The sequence below is a fragment of the Pteropus medius genome, unplaced genomic scaffold, assembly GCF_902729225.1.
Source record: "Pteropus medius unplaced genomic scaffold, Ma_sr-lr_union100, whole genome shotgun sequence".
Classification (NCBI taxonomy): Eukaryota; Metazoa; Chordata; class Mammalia; order Chiroptera; family Pteropodidae; genus Pteropus; species Pteropus medius.
Window position 1 is genome coordinate 3676957 of NW_024354502.1, and position 19499 is coordinate 3696455.

Genomic DNA, 19499 nt, shown 5'->3' on the forward strand with positions numbered 1-19499 from the left:
TCTGGTGTGCAGAAAAGAGTGAACATGAGAGTCTAGGTTCAAGTTCTGGCTCTGCCTCCAACTAGCTATGACCTTAAACAACGTATTTGACCTTTCCGGGTCTCTGTTTTCTTCTCTAGGAAACAAGATTCATGCTCTCCAAGGTCCTTGCTCACCTACAATTCTCCCATCCTAATTTCTTCCTGGCCTTGCCTGAAGGTCAGAGCTGCCAGGATGCGCAGAGGTAAGGAGGCAAGGAAGGCTTTCTGGAACAACTATTGTCCCTACCGTATCTGTGCTTCTGCAACTTCCCGAGGAGGCAGAGACAGCAAAGAAAATAAAGAAGGCTTTGCCTTTCATTTTAGACTTCTTAATTTTCAAAAGAAAAAGATTTGATTTGTCATTTTTGCAAAAACCCCCCAGTAAGCTTTTGAATCTACCCGACTTTTCGGAACACGGACATCTTTAGAGAGGAAGAGGTTTGGTTAACATCCTAACAGAGATGGGACGGAGATGCATGCATTGTTACAGGGTTCAGAAACAACCACCACAGAGACAGAAAGACCCAGTTCCAAAGATGAACTGGTGACAATACCCATCTATTTCCTTCCAGCCAGGCAAGGTCAGTAAACACCTACTTTCAAAAGGCATGGATATTTTTACTAAGCAAAAATAGGACATGGAATAAGCCAGGGGCCGGGTACAACTGGGGTGCTTTATACAAGTGTCGTATTCCTGAAGAAGTGTGTGTTGACTAAGTTCTGTGAACTGGGTCCAATTTTAATTGCAATGTGAAGGGAACTCTAAGTGAAAAATAAAAGCAAACGATCAGTATCCATCTTCCTGGTTCTGCAGTTCGTTTCCCTGGGTCAGAGTCGCCTCCAGGCTCATCGAGAGTCACAGGCTGGTTAAATAACGTGAGTCCCCGGAACTCGGCATTATCAGCGAGGCGCAGGCAGCCCCGTCCCGGGCACTCACCACCGCGTCGCTGTCATACAGCTCCACCACCACCGAAGGCGGGGACCCCGCCAGCTCCTTCTGGTCTCCGTGCAGCACCAAGTCATTGAACAGCAGCATCTGGTTCCAGGTGGGGGACAAGGTCTGGGAAATGACCTGGAAGATGGGGCCGAAAGGAAATCAAAAGAGCATTCGACTGGGCTACAGGGGTCCTGAGGTGCATTCAACAACGCTTATGAGCGGCACAGAGAACATGTCCTCATCGTTTTCATTCAAGCGACAATATAAATTGAGGTGCCGCTAAGTACTAGGGGCTAGGGGATGAAAAGGGTCCCTGCCTGGTGGGCTCATGTTTCCTGAGTAGAACCCCGCAAGGAGTAACACCCCATGGGCCTACGTCATTTCAGCTCAATCCTACAGTCGTGCTGTGAGGATAAGACTAACTATCCTTTATCGAGCGCTTACTATGTGCCGGCCGCTCCACTTGACAGGTGCTGTCTCAATAAACTCCACAACCGTTCTGGGGGATGGATACAGTTATCTACTCACATTTTACAGGGCAAGAACTGAGGCTCACTGGTCCAGAACCAGCACATGGCAGAACTGAGATTCGACCCAGATTTCTGGCACCGAAGCTCAGGCAGCTGACCTCACTCACCTTCACCAAGTAGATGCTAGTATCATCTCTATTTAATCAAGGGCAAATTGAGGATGGGGGAGATCTGGTGAGTCTTCACTTGTGAGCAAGTAAAGTTTTGTCATCAAATATGCTAAAGTAAGATTTAAATCTAATCTTCCTTCTATGTATGGAATTCTACTGTGTTGTGGATATTTGTTTGACGACATTGAACTGGCCGGAGTTCTTCAAAGTAAACCGCACCGTTTTGCCTGACATTATTCTTTCTACCATTAAAGCTGTAATCTTGGGAGTTGGCTGCACCCATCATACGGATGGAGAGACCAAAGGACCAAGAAGGATCACGACCTGCGTAACGGGTCCAGCATCATGAGCGTGTCGCTTAGAAGTGGCTCACAGCCCCCTGCCAGGCCATTCAAGTGCAACTTTCGGAAGGGAGGGCTCAGCTGGGCCTGCATCCTCGACTCTGTTAAACTGGATACATGGAAACATGCCAGTTTCACAGAGCTAAGGGATGATGTCCTCTGCAGGATGGGTGGACTCTGCACCTGGGGAAAAAACTGCCCCATTGATATGTGAGGCCAGTCCTGGAAAGAGGCCACAGTCACATTTTCCTCTCTTCCAGGCTGTGCAGGCGAATGGGTGATTTCACAGGTGAACACGGCACAGAGGCTCCTGGGTCCTGGGGAAAATTCCATGCCACCTCCAAACTGCACCCTTACTTGTCACTGTTCAGTCTGAGGGATCGGAGAGTAATCTGTCCTGGAATAACTGCCTGGGCTCCAAATCCCAAATAAAACTGTCATCTTGGAGTTTACATCAAGAGTAATCTCTAGTCACAGCATTAAATCATGGGCACTGTGGTCAAGAAAAATTTTATTGCCTTTTTTATATGAGTCATAAACAGAATGCATTCCACAATTTCCTTCCTATCTTGCTTTTTAATTTCTAGAGTATACTAGACATCAGATATAGTAAGATTTATGACATAACACTTCAGAGAAAATCTTAACTTTTTAGATAGGAAAAGAATGGTTTCAACTAACTTATAAACAGGCGTTACGGAGTTGCGATGCAAAGTTAGCCTGCGTCGGTGACTGACATCACAAAGAACCGTGTGTTTTTATGTTCCTTTTAAAAAGCAACGTGATCTCGTTTGCAATATGCATCCAGTGCTGTGGTACCAAAGCAATCTGTGGTCCTTGCGCTGTCTTCCCTAGAGAAATCTGTCTTCCTTGACATTTGGGCTACAGATGTTACTTGATAAGATTCCAGAGGCTAGCATTCATTCATTCATTCATTCATCATTCATTTATTCATTCAGCAGATATTTATTCAGGACCTACAATGTGCTAGGCACAGTATTAGGCACCAGCATAGCATCTCGTTCACGGCAGGTGCTTCACAGCCATTTGCATGAATGAACGAGTTAGTCCCATGAGTAAAAGGACCATGGCCACCTGTGAGAGGTACCGCAAGGCTCACCCAAACATTCTCCCACTTCTCTGCACTCATTCCTTCGGGGCTTCCTTAAGCAGTTATGCATTGTAACCACATTAAATGACATCATTTGGGAGATCGTGGTACCGCTGAGCTAACACTTTGAAGGAGCGAGATACCATGGATGGAGCATGGCTTTAGCATCAGGTGCCCTGGAACGGAACTCTGCTTTCATGGGTGCCTGCCCGTCAACGTGGGCAGGTGATTCACCCTATCTGAACCATAGTTTTCCTCATTTAAATGGGGTTAGAACCTACCTTATAGAGTTGTTATAACCATCATCTGAGATAAAGCATATTAAGTATCTGGCACACAGTAGGTGCTCAATAAGTGCTTGTGGCCCACCTCACTTTACCCCGTCCACATTTTTATCAATGAGTAAATATTTACTGAACACCCACCATGTGCCCGTCTAGGCACACTGGGCACTCATGTCTAACAAGATACCACCCAGGTCCTCAGAATTCAGCATCGATCTGCTTGTTTGGAGAGCAGGTTCCACGCTCTCCACCCTCTAAGATGCCCTTTCCTCCTTTAAGGCTTCCTCTTAGCCTCTTAGTCCCTCTCCCCTTCCGGCCCCCAGGCCTTTCTCTCAGATCGGTTTCCCTTTCTCTTTATCGTTCAGTCACCACCAGATTTCTAAGTCTCACGTTCTCAGTGGTGCCCAGAATAAGTGGATTCCCTTCCGACATAGTTTGTACCATTAAGTCACTTTATAGGGGACTGGTTTGCAGGACCAGCGCTTCAGAGACTGTTCTCCCTGAGCTCCATGTGGCCGGTTCAGATGAGAGCTACGAGGTGACTGGCGGAGCTCAGCTCTGACTGCAGGGAGGCCAGGGTCAGCTTTGCCTGTCACTAAGAGTGTGAGGAGCCATGTCACACACAGACCACGCCCTCCGAGGCAGCACAACACCGAGACAGGAGAGGGAAGCCGGAACTCTTTCTCAGCAAAACGGAAGCAGAGAAGTTAAGCAAAACAGCCTTGGAATTGGACCCACGTGGGTATCTATCTTGGCTCTGCCACCTTCTACCTGTATGGTCTCTAAGGCTTCCCTTCTTCAACTGCAGAAAGGGGACAGTAATGACATCCACCTTTGGGCTGCATGAGATGTAACAAGTAGTGCATAATAAAATGCTTAGCATCGTGCCTGGCGAGTAGGGAGCTTTTCACAGATGACAGCTATTAGTGCGAGCAGGAATTAGGTGCTTGGGTCAAAGTACGGAGGCAAAGCCCAAGCCTCGCTCAAACGTATTTTTCCTTTCAAATGGTTATCTGATATACAAATGCCATCTGTTCCTTTGAGATATGGGTCTCAATCAAATGGAGATACCGTAAGGACATGCAAAGTAGAAGGGTAATTACACGGCAACCCTTAATCACTTAAACCCCCTACCCCACTCAGATCATCTCTGAGTGCCTGGATTCCGCAGCTGTGGCAGACGGCGGAGGGCCCCCGAAGACCACCCTTGGAGAATCCCCCTTGCCTCTGGTGGGAAGCCTCAGTGACAATAATAACAAGCTGTCGCATAAGAGCTGTTACAAGCAAGGCACTGTGCTGGGTGTTTTACCCTCTGGAAAGTGAAGGCAATGCCATCATCCCTCTATTACAGATGAAGAAACCGAGGACAAACGGGCTTTGCTTAAGGTCACACGGCCAGTAAATGGAAGAACTGGGATTTGAGCCCAGTTAGTGTGGCTCCGGAGCCTAGCTACCTCTCAAGACACAAAGAAGAAAGTAGCCTGCAGCCTTATTTTCATGCTCATTCACTAAGTGAGAATGGAGTCACCTTCCTTCCGAGGTCTCTCTCGACTTCCCTCCTACTTGGAGCAAAGCCCTCTCTCCAGCGGCTCTTGGAGGGAGGCCCGGCCCTATGGCGTCAATCACGGTGTAACTGACCCGTCTGTCCGGAGCACGGCCTGACTCCACGCCCAGATGGCACATCACGCCCGAGCGGGTCTGGTCCCCTGAGCCCAGCACGGAGCGAGCACCTGACAGGTGCTGGCGAAATGGACACAATGCTGGTTCCCATTATGATCACACTCTGTGTGTCATAAATCAAGATGCGACCTCACCCATCACTTAAATGAGCCTCCCATTGGAACAAAATGTCAGCCCTCTTGACATCAACCAACGTAACGGCCACCATTCATCAACCACTTATACATGTCGCTTTTGCTTCTTCACAGTAGCCCTAGTTTAAGATGCCAGACCAAGGTTTAGTGAGTCAAAGCAGCTAGAAAGTAGATGAGCTAGAATGTAGTCCCAGGTCTCTGGGTCTCAACTCTCAGAGATAGGCAAATCCTTTAAGGAGCTTCCCCCTCTCGGTACCGTAAATCCTCAGAGAACAGAGCAAATCTTTAGCGAATACGACCAAGTTAGGGGAGCGGTTTACTGGGCTCGCAGCGTTGACCAGGAGCCCTTTTCGCGTTTCCAGCAAAGGGCGAAGGCGGGGGGCGGGGGGGGCAGAGAGGGGACAGGTATAGCTCCACCTCCATTCGTCCTCACAGCGTCCATCAGGAAGCTGCATTTTGCAGAGGAGACACTGAGCTGCCGAGGTGTTGGAAGTGTGCACAATCTCCCAGCTGTTAAGTACAAAGCGACAGAGCAGAGCTGAGGCCCTCTGACCGCAAAGCTGGGAAACCTTCCTCCCCACTCTCCCCCGCCAACAGCCCTCAGTGCAGACGGGTCATGAGCCTGGAGCGGGCTGTTCATGTTGTGTTTGCTCGTTTGCTTGTTCCCCACTGAAACTGGCCTTGTGCCTGGCACTTCGGCAGGCGCTCTTGGTGCCCCGTTCTGCTTTTCCTCTTCACCCCTCTTTCCTCTCACCCTTCCTTTGCCTAGAAACTTGACCTCTTGGCTTCAGAACAGTGGGTCACACTGTAAGAACAGACCCCATGTCTGTCTTCCTATGCACATGTGCTGAGTCTGAAACACCTACATACCCAGAGACGTGGGGATTTGCAATGCGCCCTGTTTTTTTCCTGGGATGTGCTGCAGATCGCCTGTGGGCTACCGGAAGGAGGAAGGCAGGCGTCTATAGTTACCTTTGTGGTCTGGCAGTGAGACAGGAACGTGACCTTGGCAAAGGGGTCTGAAAGTCCGGTGCTGTCAGCCGCGATGAGGCCCCGGGCTTGGTACACGTGTGCTCTCAGCTGAAAAACATGTCGGTCTGGGGACAAGCAATGGAAAGGGGCAGGCATTAGTGCGCTTTTAGGAATGATAGGTGCACACAGGTGTCTGTGCGACGTGCGTCTGCGGTGCATCCAGAGGCCGACAAAGGAGACGACAGCACCACCACCTCCGAGACGGAAGGCGATGGAGAGAGGGGCAGAGGTCGTGTTGAGGGCACTTCGGAGCCAGGCATTCTCCTTGGTGCCTTCGCCACACGGTGGGATTTTATCTTCATAACAATCCTGTGAAAGGTACATAATTACGTCCATTTTATAGATGAGAGAAATGGCTCACACAAAGGCTAAAATACTTTTCCAAGTTTGCAGAGCTAACAAAGGCCAGAGACTGGATTTTATTTCTGTCAGATTTCAAAATCACCTTCTCTTTCTAAATTACCACATTTTACTTCCTAGTAATTCTCATTTCTACGTGTGTGTGTGTGTGTGTGTGTGTGTGTGTGTGTGTGAAAGAGGCTGCTCCACAAATAGTTTTTGCTTCAATAACCTCAATAAAGTCTTAAGTCGTCCACCCATCCGTTCTTCCAATCAGCCAGCCATTGTCACCTTGAGTGCCTACAGCATACCAGGTGCAGCTCTGGTCTCTAAGAGTTCTGAAGTGGTTAAGACAGCCCCCGTTCTTGGGGAGCTCCAGGGAGAGAGCAGAAAAGACAAATACCTCAATCGCAGTGACAGGCGGCCAGGGCTAAGTGTCTTGAGAGAGATACAGGCAGAGGACATGGGACCTTAAAGGCAGGAATGGGCACACCTGTTTGATAGGATGGCAGGCAGAGAGAGGGCTGCAGGTAGTGGTAGGCCAGGGTCCAGCAGGGGAACCCCAGGTAGAGCTGAGTAGTTCACAGTAGAGAAATCTTATTAGGTCACTCCATGAAGACAACGTGTTGCAGAGGATCAGAAAACTTTGGGAAAAGTCTTTCCTCTCCTCTGATTTATTAGGAGCAGGAATAGCGAATATGTCTGGGTACCGTGGGTCTCTAGAGGTAGTGTCTAGAAATAAGGAGATAACTTGATGCAAATGGTTTTCACCCAAATGTAAAACTGTCTAAAGCAGTGGAAATAAAACAGGGTTTGGAGATCATTTGCTCCATCATTTACTAGCTGTGTGAGCTTGGACAATTTCTAAGCATCTCTGATACATCTTTTGTTCACCTGTAAAATAAAAAATATACCCAGGATGGATGTGAGAAACAAATTAAATCTTAAAAGAAGTATAGGGCACCATTCTCGGCACATGGTTAGTGCTCTCTCCAGAACCCTGTCATCTCTAACCATTGAACCCGTAGATTCCCTTAACAGTCAAGGTCAACCAACGTCAGAGGAGCCTTGTGCAACACAGAAAGTCCAGGTGTGTAGATAGTTCTCCAGGGCTTCCAACACTGGTTCAATCCAAAACTCAACCTCAGTCAAAGTCAAGGTAAATGAGGGGTCTACTCTATCTGAAGTCAGCAGCAAGATATCCTGCAAAATGAAGAAGTTGGAAACAGGGCAAAATACAACTGGAAGGCATTAATATCTATAACAAAATTTAAAATTATGAAAAGGTAAACATGAAGGCATTCATAGAAAATATCTACAGAGGAGAAAGAATTACAGAAAGCATGTGGAATTTCTAAAAGTAGCAAGTTAAGAAGCAAGCTGGAGAAATATGTGACCTCGCTGATACCGATTTCCACTGGGTCCTTGCCAGGAAATATAAACGCCTGCCATTTATAGGTCAAAACCCCGACGCCATGCGAAAGGAAAAACCTGCTTTAGTTTCACGGGTCATAGCAGCCCAAGAACTTACTGGTGTTTATTTAAAAGACATCTTTCACTCAACCTATGTAGTCTGCCCTACAAAGAAACTCAAATCACTTTCTCCCCATTAACAGAAAAATATAAATTTTTATTCCAGATGTGTTTAATGACTTCACTTTATTCTTTTTAGACAGGACATCGGAAGGTAAGGAAGAACACTTTGAAACTGTATTAAAAGGCAAACGAGTTGACCCTAAAATAGTGCACAAGCACCTCTGGCACACCACCCTCCTCATGTTTTCTCAGAAGCCCACCAGACACCGAACAACCCCCTTTGCTCAGGGGGCATCATACCGTGGTAGAGCAGGTTAGCGGGGGGTTGATTGGCACCAGCCACTTTCGAGGACACTTCTGCGTCATAGCCTGCTGGCAAGTTGTCCAAAATGGTGCTGGAGTGTCTGGTGGAGCCCAGCCACAGGTACACGTCCACTTTCGCTTGCACCGACCAACCAGCCGGACGTTTTCCCGGAAGCTGTGGAATGGTCATAAGGAAGACGGCCTTGTTAGTAGGAGCCAGGTACAGGCCTCGCTCTTTGAGAAACGGAGACCTGGGGACGCACCCAGGGGGTGTTCAGAGAGCAGTTCTCAGGAGCCCACCTTATGCCGCAATGAGACCAGTGGCCCCGGATGCCACGATGCATGATGCCAGGGGAACGTCCAGATTTGGTGGGGCCTGAAGCTTAAACAGGCACCGTGTGCGCTTCTGAGCCCTGGACCATTTAAACCTGACAGGTAGGTGTGGCGATTGCCCCCGTTTTAGAGATGAGAAAACTCAGGCTCGGAGAGATTAGGTACGTTCCCGAAGAGCACTCAGCACTTAAGCGACAGAGCCGGGACTGAAACCCAGGAGAGGTGATTCCAGAGCCACACTCCGGACTCTGAACCCCCACTGGCTGCCCCTGCCCACACCGAGTTGAGATCTCCTTTCCAGAACTTCCAAGTGCCTGGAGTTCCAGCTGCAGCCTCTACCTCTTTGCTCCACTCGGAGGGACTTGAATGCATCGTCCCTCGGGCAGACCTCCCTGTGCTTGAAGGAGCCCTCCTTCTGCACCACGACCTTAATCCAGTCCTCATGCAGTACGATTTCTGATCCCCACTACGCTGCTTTCTCCCCTTCGAATGTACTCGGGTTTGTATTTATCTTTACGTTTGTTTGAATTTGTGCGTTTATCTGTGCATGGTGTGAGTGTGTGCACATATGTGTGTGTGGGGGGGGAGGGCACACACATTCTCAAGATGCAAAGACGTGGCTCGGCGCTGGGTGGCCCCTTCACTTCTCCATCACCGAGACTAGGGGACTCCTCCCCCTCCTCTGAGGAGTCCCAGGCCCCAGACTTGGCTGTGTTCTGGATTGCCGGCAAGGCCTTCATTTCGAGAGTGGCTGCCTCTCCAGATTTTACTGACCCCTCTGTTTCTTAGGATCTCCTCTCAGTACAGCCCTCTTTCTTCTGGACCACTTTTCTTCCACAGAGAATCAGAGGATCCCACTACGAGGGTCTACAACTTGCTCTGACTGTTTCCGAGGCACCCATGGCGAGAGCGAGCCTCTGAACCCCAAATTGAGCACGTTTGTTCACCTTTGTTGCTTGCTCTGAGAGTTGCCTAGATGGGTTTTGAGCAAGTCAATTCAGCAACTGTTACAAGTGCCACTAGGAAGTGCTGACGGAGTGGGGTCCGGGGGGCATCACGAGGACCAAGGTGCAGTCCTGGCCCCCATCCAAGAGCTTGCTAGACAGCGAGGCCACTTCGCGTTCACTTCCTCGAATGCAAAGTGAAGTGGAGGAGAGAAAATGCTAAGGGAGCAGAGAAGTGGCCGTAGGAACGTCCATCCTTTCTTTAAGACTCAACTACTTTGCTGAGCTTCAGCAGGACGTGGGCGCTGGCCCAGCAGAGAAGGGCTCCCAGGAGGAGGCAAGTGTGTGAACCAACCGCGCCCATCGCAGGCTCAAGCGTCGCGAGCGCTCACTCTGCGGCAGAAATGGTTTTGCTCGGAGCTTTCAGGAAAGAAACTGCCAGGGCAGAGAATGACACGGGCAAGGCTGCAGAATCCTGCTTGTTATGTGGAGGAGTGTGGATTTGATTCTTTAGGGAGTGGGATGTGTTATTTGCTCAGCTTACAAAAAGAAAAATGGGTCATTTTGTTCTTGGTAAAGATAACCACTCTGCGACTCATAATGCTAAAATTTAAAATAAGAAAAATCACCCCCAATTCATCATTTCTATAGTAGTCATAACAATGGTGATAATAATAGCTAAAATGCATCGAGCACTTGTTCAATAGAATAAATGTTTCTTGAGAGCCGAAGATTATTTTGTTGTAATAAAATCAATCCCTCTGCTATTTGTAGATATCCCGGGGGTTTTATCTGTCAATTCACAGTGACGTCCCTACTGCCTAAAAGAGGGCTTGGCACCCAGGAAACACTTGGTAAATACTTGTTGGGTTACTAATTTTAATTAATAATAATAATAATAATAATAATATTTTACAAGCATTAGCACTTACATTGTTCCAGGCCCTGGTCTAACGTTCCTCCATACACACAGAATGTCCTATTTCCTGCATACTTTTAACAAATCCTAGAGAGTCATTCATCTTCATGATGACTATAAAGTAGATACTTTTATTGTGTGTGCTTTAAAGATGAAGAAGTGGAGGTTCAGAGAGGTTAAGACAATTGTCCGATGTCACAGAGCAAGGCTGGGGTAGAGCGGAGACTCAAGCCTGCTCTGCCCGGCTCCAGAGCCCACACCCTTAGCCAGTGCTCCTCACACTGATGTCTGTATCGGTGCATGAGAATCAGTGCATGTAACTGTGACTCAGTACATCTGGGGCAGAGTTTGAGATTCTTCTTTTCTCCCTGTTGGTGCTTACCCTGCTGCTCTACAGAGCATATTTCTAAGTATTTAAGTAGCATCTTACTATGTTGCATTGCCTCCAAGCAGGTCTGGTATCCTTTGCTTCTTAAAATAAAACAAAAACAAAAAAACATCATTTATTTCCACTGCTGTGAAAACAATGTGTGTGCGAATTGATGGTTAGAACCAAAAACTCAGCTAACATCTTGTGAAAATGTTACACAAGGACCTCTGCTGCACTCCTAAATTTGCAGTTTAGTGCATATGTAAATACACAAATTGAAACTGCTTGCAAGACAATGCGGTCTTTCACGTAAGCAAGCATCCGAGTTAGGACACACGGGGCCTTACTGAGCATCCCCCCAGGTGCTTTCAGAAACAGCACTTCCAGCCTGGGTGTGTCTTCCCCTGCCTCCTCTCTCTCATGTGCTCCTGGGGCCTGGCCAATCACAGGACCTTCTCTCCTTTCGACAATAGCACTGGTAAGGCGGGGAGAAAAAACAAAAAACAAAAAACAGAGAACAGTAAAGGATGCAAAAGTGCATCGAAAAACTACGATCACCAGTGTATAAAAATTGCATGAGACGGAACGCTATAGTCTCCGCCTTTCCCATGCCCCATTCACCTCCCTCTGGGGTCCTGGCGAATGTCCCCTGGCTTAGAAGGAAGGAAAATCTTGGCAAGTCAGAAGAAAGAGAGAAAGATAGTAATTTACATAAACTGTGTCAGAGTGGTCAATCGGTGTTCGTAAGAGAAAGGTTTGTTTTCCTTGTAAAGGTTTCACTCCCTGGCGGGAACCCAGAAAGGTGTGTGTCAGTCACCACTTTCTGCTGCATCTAGGGAAAGGTGAAAGGAAAGCCGGAGGCTTGAGAGACCAGACTCAAGGGTTTGGAGCAGAAGGTAGGATAGACATGGGGACGAGAATGAGAAGGACTCTTTGGAGAGTTAACGACGAAAGGTGGACGTGCACAGAGAGGTGACTCAAGGAGAAATGAAAAGGAAGGTTGAGCGCCACCTTCTGGCTGGGCTCTTAAGTGCACCCAGCTCCTCTCATAGGAAGAGGTTCCTTTTGGTAATGAATGTGCTTTTCCACCCTTCGGCCACCAGGGGCACAAGGGCAATGAGGCCCAAGGGAAAGAACTGCTTTTTTTGGAGGATGAATCGGGCTGAGCTCCGCAAATTCTGTTCCAGCATTTTCAGTAGCCTTATGAATATATTTAAATTAGAGAAAAAGAAAGCTCATGGAACCAGGGACCATGAAACCCTGGTCACTGTTACAGATTTACCATTACTTAGCCATGTGACTTCAGATGTCACCTTCATTTCCTCTAGATTAATATTTCCCAAATGGGGCCCCGCTTATATTTATAAATAGCTTACCTAGATGAATAAGATTGGCAAGCGTGGGTGTAAAAGTTAAAGCAGGACTTCTCAGAGCCTTCTATTGGTCAATGGACACTGTGACACTCTGAGAGAGGGATGTGACTGCAACCTCCCAAATGTGCTTGAACATGGGACGTTTACGGAGCCACTCAAATGGCAGCTGTTCTGCAGAATAAACTTTGAGGACGCTCTGGCCTGGAGATTTTAGAGATGTACATTCTGTGCTTTATCTTACTGCACTTCCTAATTCCCGGCTAAGGCACCGGAGCGAGGTGGCAGGCGTGTGACGATGTTGTCGCCCTGGTGAAGCTCTTGGCTTTTTCGGATTTACCGATTCAGTGCCGAGAAGGGCATAAAGGGAGGCAGAGGGCGAGAGATAAAAGCAGGGACGACAATCAAAACAGGAATAAAAATAGTTTTACTGAATCATCTTATCTAGATGTTTCATCACGTGGATACAATTAAATTCACCGAAATTAATGAAGCTGTCATGCAAAGCGATCCCAATGGCAAAAGGAAAATACAGACAAAGAGGTAAGCCAAGGTTCTCCATTCTCAGTTACCCTCTGGCTGTATTTGACAGTTGTCCTTTGTTTTAATTTTAAATAATGCCAGATACATCAAAATACTTAGGAGGGAGCAGCTCCATTAATTTTTTAGTATTTTTAGCACAGGGCCTTCTGAAATGATTTGCTATTTTTAAGACAAATGGTTCTTGTGACCCCAGAATTCTTTGGATGGAGAAAGCTGAAGAAAAATCCTGATATCTGTGGTGAATAACTTGGGTGAAAATTTCCTTTTTCAGTTTCAGTTTTACAGGGGTGGGTTTAAAAATCATTTTACACACGACAGGAAATAACATACAGAGTCACAAACACTTCACTGGATATGAAGGGGCACACAATTCCAGAAACCTCCTCTAGATGTTGGGTGCCCATATGTTTGAGTGCCAGAGTTTATTGGGTGAATATTCTGGGTTGATACACACTCTGTTCTTTATACATATTTATTCACTTAATCTTCAACACCATCTTCACTTGACTGATGAAGAACAGGAGATACAGAGATGGTAAATAACTTACCTGAGGTCACACAGCTCATACATATTAGCCCTGAAATTCTGTTATGGCTTAAATTGCATTCCCTCAAAATTCATATGTTGAAGTCCTAATCCCAAAACCTTAGACTATGACCTTATTTGGAAATAGAGTCACTGCAGAAGTAGTTAACATAAGGTTGAACCGAAGTAGGGTTCTCATAAAAAGGGACACCTTGTGAGGCGCCATACTCAGGGAGAATGGTATGTGGATACGTGGAGATCGGAGTCATGCCACAAACCAAGGAACTGCCGGAAACTAGTAACAAATTTTTCCCTGTCACTTCCAGAGGGACCATGGCCCTGCTGACATCTCAGTCTCAGACTTCAGCCTTCGGAACTGTGAGATAATACATTTCTGTTGTTTAAACCACTCAGTGGTATTTTGTTACAACATCCCTAGCAAACTAATGCAAATTCTAATCCAGATTCACCTGATTACAAAGCCCACGCATTCAACTTTTACTCCATACTGCCTCCTCTGTCTGCAACGTTTAACCACCACACCTATGGTAGACTCTAGCAACTGGCTGGCTCTTACAGACTCTCCAAACTAGCTGCTGACTGCCATATTTATAGCAAGCCGTTGTCCAGCCTCTGTTGACACCTCAAGGATGAGGAACCCATTATGAACTTCCATTTAGAGAACTATTTTTCTGAATGGGTATTGTGGGGTTCCATGCTGGTTCTACTCTCTGGAAACACACATGCGCATGCACACACACACACACACACACACACACACACTCTCCATCTTCCACGTGGTAGCCCTACAAACACAGTCTCAGTCATGCTGTCAAATCTTCTATTACGCATTGCTATCTCTTCATTATTCCTTCATATGGCATGGTTTTGAGCCTCGTCACCCTATTCCTGGGGCAGTAGAAGACTAATTACGGTATAGCAAGAAATCCGAACTGAAATTGGCAGAACAGTCTACAAAGAGCTGGGAAAAGTTAATTCGTTGAACCACACACTCTTGCTGTCAGTCCTTGGTTGAGTGTGAAACCTTTGGATGACTCTTTCTCCATATTGGCTCAAGTCTACTACTGGGGTAGACATTTCTTTGTAGTAGAGGTAAAACACCCAGGGTCTTCAAGAAAGGCCCAAATCTTGAGTTAGAAACAGTAGAATCCATCCAGAGATTGTACCTATGGGTGTCTACTCATGTGGCATCAGGAGACCCTATTTTATGAAGGGCTCAGGGACCCAACTTGAAAAGACTATCATGTTTTTATAACTTAAAGCCACCAGCCCCCTAGGAAGACCAGGTGCTGTAGATGTGAAAAATAAAAAATAAAAAAATAAGGGATTGTAAGCTGACAAGGTCTTTGCAATCTGTGAGGTCAACCAAGCGTTGACTAAATAAATAAATAAATAAATAAAGCCACCAGCAATCCTGAAATAGCAGTTCTGTGGAACATAAGCCTCTTCTGTTATAATTTTCTTTGAAATCTGTTTTTTAAATATGGACGAACTCATGTGAGAGATGCCATAGACAAATTACACAAGAGAAAAAATAGAGAGGAAACTAATATAACAATGTTCATTCTTCCTAGTAATCAAAAAAGTGAAAATTAAAGTAGCTGTGAAGTGCACCCACTAAGTTAAAAAAGAAAACGTATATGTTTCTGATGACATAAGAATTGAAAAGTGTTCGACTTCCAGGTAGTCTACAGAATCACAATTTGAATCAAGAGGGAGCAAGGTATTTTGGTTGTCCTCAGACCTTTGAAAGCCCTGGGGAAGAGTCAGAGATATGGACACACACTAAGAAGGCCGAGTGACCCAGGAGAAACAGAGATCTCCCATCTTTGAGTCAGAAGCAGCGCAGACTTACTTTGAGGAAGTGCGTTTTGATGGTGCCGCAGTGTTTGCCCCTCTGCTCCATGACGGGGGAGTACAGCAGGTCTCTGGAGGCGATGCGGGCATATGCCACTCTCTTGTTGTTGCTGAGCAGCCAGAGAAAGACGTCGGGGATGGTGTGCTGTGGCTGCAGGGGTGGAGGGGGATGGGTTGGACAGGTTGGTGTTTAACAAGTGCATGGAACAGTACCTTTCTGCAAAATAAATCCTTTGACTTTAGCCATCGAGGTACTTAAACATCTATGCAATTAAGCACGTTCAGTATAGCTTCTCTGACAAGAGAAAGCCTTAGCAGTACCTGTGAACCCGTTTGCCCAACTACTCACTGTGCTTTGAGGATATGCAAATCGAACTCATGATTCGGCATTTTTGGTGTTCTATTTTTCTCCTTCTGTAGAATAAACATTTTTCCACACCCTCCCATGGATTTTTGGTTGTTATTAAAATCTCGTAATGCTTATTTAGGTTCAAGCATCAGCTGGCTAAGAACCCGGTAACATTTCCAGAATATTCACATAAGAAAACTCCTATAACATTTCCAGAATATTTGCATAAGAAACCCCCGATAAATGTCATTTGCTCTTAATGAAGTAAAAACAATTCTACAAGAGACTTTATACATAAAATATAATTGCAAGTATTTAACTCCATTTTAGGTGGTTATTTGGGAGAAACTTGACTAAATTATATGGAAAATTAGACTTTAGAGCTGAGCTAGTCGAGATAGGAATAGCAGAAATCCCTGCCAAGAGCCCCATTATGTTGTGAGTGTTTGAAATGCACATTTCTGAGCCCACATAGCTACCAAAACAAGGGGAAGTATATTGTCATAAACTAGGCTTCTATATCACTGGGCTGAAAGCAGATGCTCTTGATTTCAAAGCCTGTAATGCTCTGCTGTAATCGATATGTTCTCCCTTATCATGGAAACAAACACGTCCTTGTGGAAGTTTCTCAGCCACAGGTTGGTCAGTCACAGACCCGAAGCCCTGATTCCTGGTTTGAACCTTCTGGGTGTTTATTAAAATCCCCGCATCTACTAAAATCACTGTCCATCTCACTGTGTATTATGCCTTCAGAGAATAACTGATTTACAGCGAGAAATACAGCTTTTGGGAACAGAAGCAGTACATCTGTACCTCTTCCTAAAACCTTCTCTCGCGAAACCCAGGATCTGATAGAAGCAAGTATAAGGACCTTTCTAGATCATTCTAGAAATCATCCAAAGATACTGGTTACTACTAACCTAAAAAATGAGAAACTGATTTGCCCTTTACTGGACATGAGTTTAAATCCTCTTAGGATTGAAAACTTATCAAAGGTCCCATGCTAATTTTGACTTTTCTCTAGTCCATTAAGGAGCATGCTTTTTATTTCCGCTGAATTCTCAGGCTTCATTAAAAACATCGATAAAGTTGTAGATGTTTGGCTCATTTTTTAAATCTCCCTTTTGGCCTCAGAACTAATGGTGCCTGCTCAGCTCAGCAGAGTTTGGGCGGAAGCATCGCTCCATCTCTCGTTTTTATCAGACATTCGGACATCCCCAGGAGGACATCCGGGCTAATCTCCCAAGTGAGGTGTGCTCTCAGAGTTGATTACCTCATCCACAAGAAAGCGAATTTTTTCCACAAACTGTTGAGCTTCACAGATCATTTCATTGAGAGAGAGCTTTTTCTTCTGCTGCTGAAGGATCCCCTGAGCCTTCTTGGCCATCGCCTCCTAAAACAAGACAAGAGTCAGTGCTGATCTTTCCAGAAATTTGGGCAACGAGCACTCTGTCCTGTTGCTGGAGACTTCTGAAGGCGTTTGCCAGCTCCACATTGAGCCACTCATGAGGGCTGTTTCAGGACTATGCCCCTTTAATAGAAATGTCACTGCCCATTTAATAGAAACTTTGTAGACATAGGGAGGCAGTGGATATCATCTCACTTTTGTCTGACAGACAAGAAGCTAAGGCCTAGAAAAGGCAGCATTTTGTCAAGGTCCCATAGCTCTGGCAGACAAGACCCAAATCTAGTCTTTCAGATGCTCAGCAACAACTATAATAAGAGCAGCTAGAATGTACCGAGCTTTTGCTCTGTTGCAGGCGATGTTCTAACTGCTGTACTGATCCTCATTGCTCCTCATAGCAACCTCGGCCACTGGGGGAGGCATGACCATTCCCACTTCACAGCTGGGAAAATAGGGTGACGTGGCCGCTGATTGTGGAGCTGGGGTTGACCTCGGCTGGGTCCAGAGTCCACGTCTTTAATCACTGCTCTCACCACCTCTTCCTAGAGGCCTGGCGGGTGCTTCCAGATCATGTTGGCATCATTTGAGAAATGCTGCCAAGAAGCTCAGTGTGAGTGAAACATCTAGAAGTGTTCACTTCGATTCAGTCACTCGGCCCACGTTGATGTGCTTGGGGAAAAACCCAAACAGTCTGCAGTGATTTCAAAGGCCCCGAGTGGGTAGGCCCTGCCTACTCTCCTCCTCAGAGTGATTCACTCATCGCGCCCCAGGCATGCTGGCCCTCAGGAGGCCCTCAAGTTCATTTTGAAGACTGAGTGCTTGGGGTTTCCTCTTGCTCAAATGTTCTTTCTAGACCCTGCATGGCTGATTTCCTCTCCGGCCTCAATTTCAGTGTCACCACTGTATTTCGTGGCCTTTTAAGATTTCCTTCATCATCATACCCTGTAACCATTTTTATGTATCCGTTGTTTACCTGTCTAGTTTCTATATTCTCCAATAAAATGTAAACTTCACTCGGACAGGGGCCACCTTTGTCTTGTTCTTACCTTATATGTTTAGTGTCTGGCAGAGTTCCTGGCACATAACAGGTGTTAAATAAATGTTTGTGGAATGAATAAACCAGTCAATAAATTGTTTCCTTGAGAAATCAGTAAATTCCTCAAGGACAAGCACCGAGTACTTATAGCTTTGTGTTCCCAGCACCTGGTACAGGAAACCTTCTCCGTACAGGTGGATTGGGAGGACTGAACACCTGCAGTGTACCAGGCACTACCTATCCTAGCAGCCAAAGGCTAGGACAGGGGGAGGGCACCTGCTTCCTTCCCCTGTGACTTGGACTGTTGGGCGAAGTCAAAGCAACATATGCAAGTACTAAAATGTGCAAAACATCACGGGACCAGAGAGGAGCAAAGCTGGGTTTTATGGGTGATACGACCTTTAAACTGAGTCTCAAAAATGAATAGAACTCATCAGACGATAAGAAGAAAAAGACAGCTCAGACCGTGGGAACAATTACTCCTAAAGGCACATGATTAGTGAGGGTTCAGAGCTGCTGGAGCATAGATGCACAGGAAGGGAGTGATGGGAGATGCTCGGGTGGAGCCAGATGGTGAAAGGCCCGTGACTTCACGCATGGAAACTTGGACTTTGTCCTGTGAATGATTGAGAGACTCCAGTGATTTTTTTTAAGCAAGAGTGATCTAGTCAGGTTTGTGTTTTAGAAAGTCCACTCTGGTTGTGGTAGGAAGGATGGGTTGGGAGAAGTTTACTGCAACAGTCTAGGCCAGAGACACTCAGGCACTCGATTTGGGCAGTGCATCTGGGGGATGAAGCAGTGAAGTCTCAGAGTCTAAGGGGCAGAGTCAACAGGGTCCAGGGTCAAACTGACTGTTTTGGTGAGGGATAAGGATTCGAAGTTGATTCTTAGGTTTCTCATTGGAGCAACAAGTGTAGCTGGTGGTGCCATGGAAGGATGTGGGGCCAGTTTGGGTGGGAAGATGACGGACTGAGTAGGAAAAACATATTGGGTATGAGATGCCGTGAGATGGGCAAGCGGCCCATCCACTAGCAGGTTGGAAATACGAGTCTGGAGATCGAGAGGCAGAGCTGGGCCACTATGGAGATACTGAAATCGGGCACTCGTTCAGGCCAAGAGCTGCTGAACACCGAGAAGACAACGGAGCTCCGTGGGCAGCAGTTTGTGCACGGTCAGTGCAGAGACAGGGAGGGGCCGTCAGAGGCGCTGAGGAAGAGCTGGAGCAGAGAGAAGATCTTGCGCCTGGGGGAATCCGGCCTCCCTCGGAGCCCAGAAAATGAGCACGCAAACCTTCATTTACTTTTCTAGAAAGAAGGGTGCACCAAGAGTTTGGAGACTTAGGTTCTAGTCTCTAGACTACGATTTACTAGCTATTACCTTTACAAAATTATTTATCTCTCTGGACCCCACTCATGTCTCTAAAATGTCCCTGGCCAGTCAAACACTGAGTAATTTTTCTTTGCAGAATG

General features: G+C 46.5%; 1 protein-coding gene across 1 annotated transcript in view; it reads right to left on the reverse strand.

Annotated features, from left to right (window-relative positions):
- Positions 1-19499, reverse strand: part of FER1L6 (fer-1 like family member 6) — a 98632-nt gene that overhangs the window by 41325 nt on the left and 37808 nt on the right. Inside the window, exons 16-20 of the mRNA XM_039853752.1 lie at positions 16863-16982; positions 15239-15391; positions 8355-8532; positions 6120-6244; positions 958-1092 (exon numbers count right to left, since the gene is read on the reverse strand). Coding sequence (XP_039709686.1) covers positions 958-1092; positions 6120-6244; positions 8355-8532; positions 15239-15391; positions 16863-16982 — 711 coding nt within the window. The remainder of the gene's footprint in view (positions 1-957; positions 1093-6119; positions 6245-8354; positions 8533-15238; positions 15392-16862; positions 16983-19499) is intronic.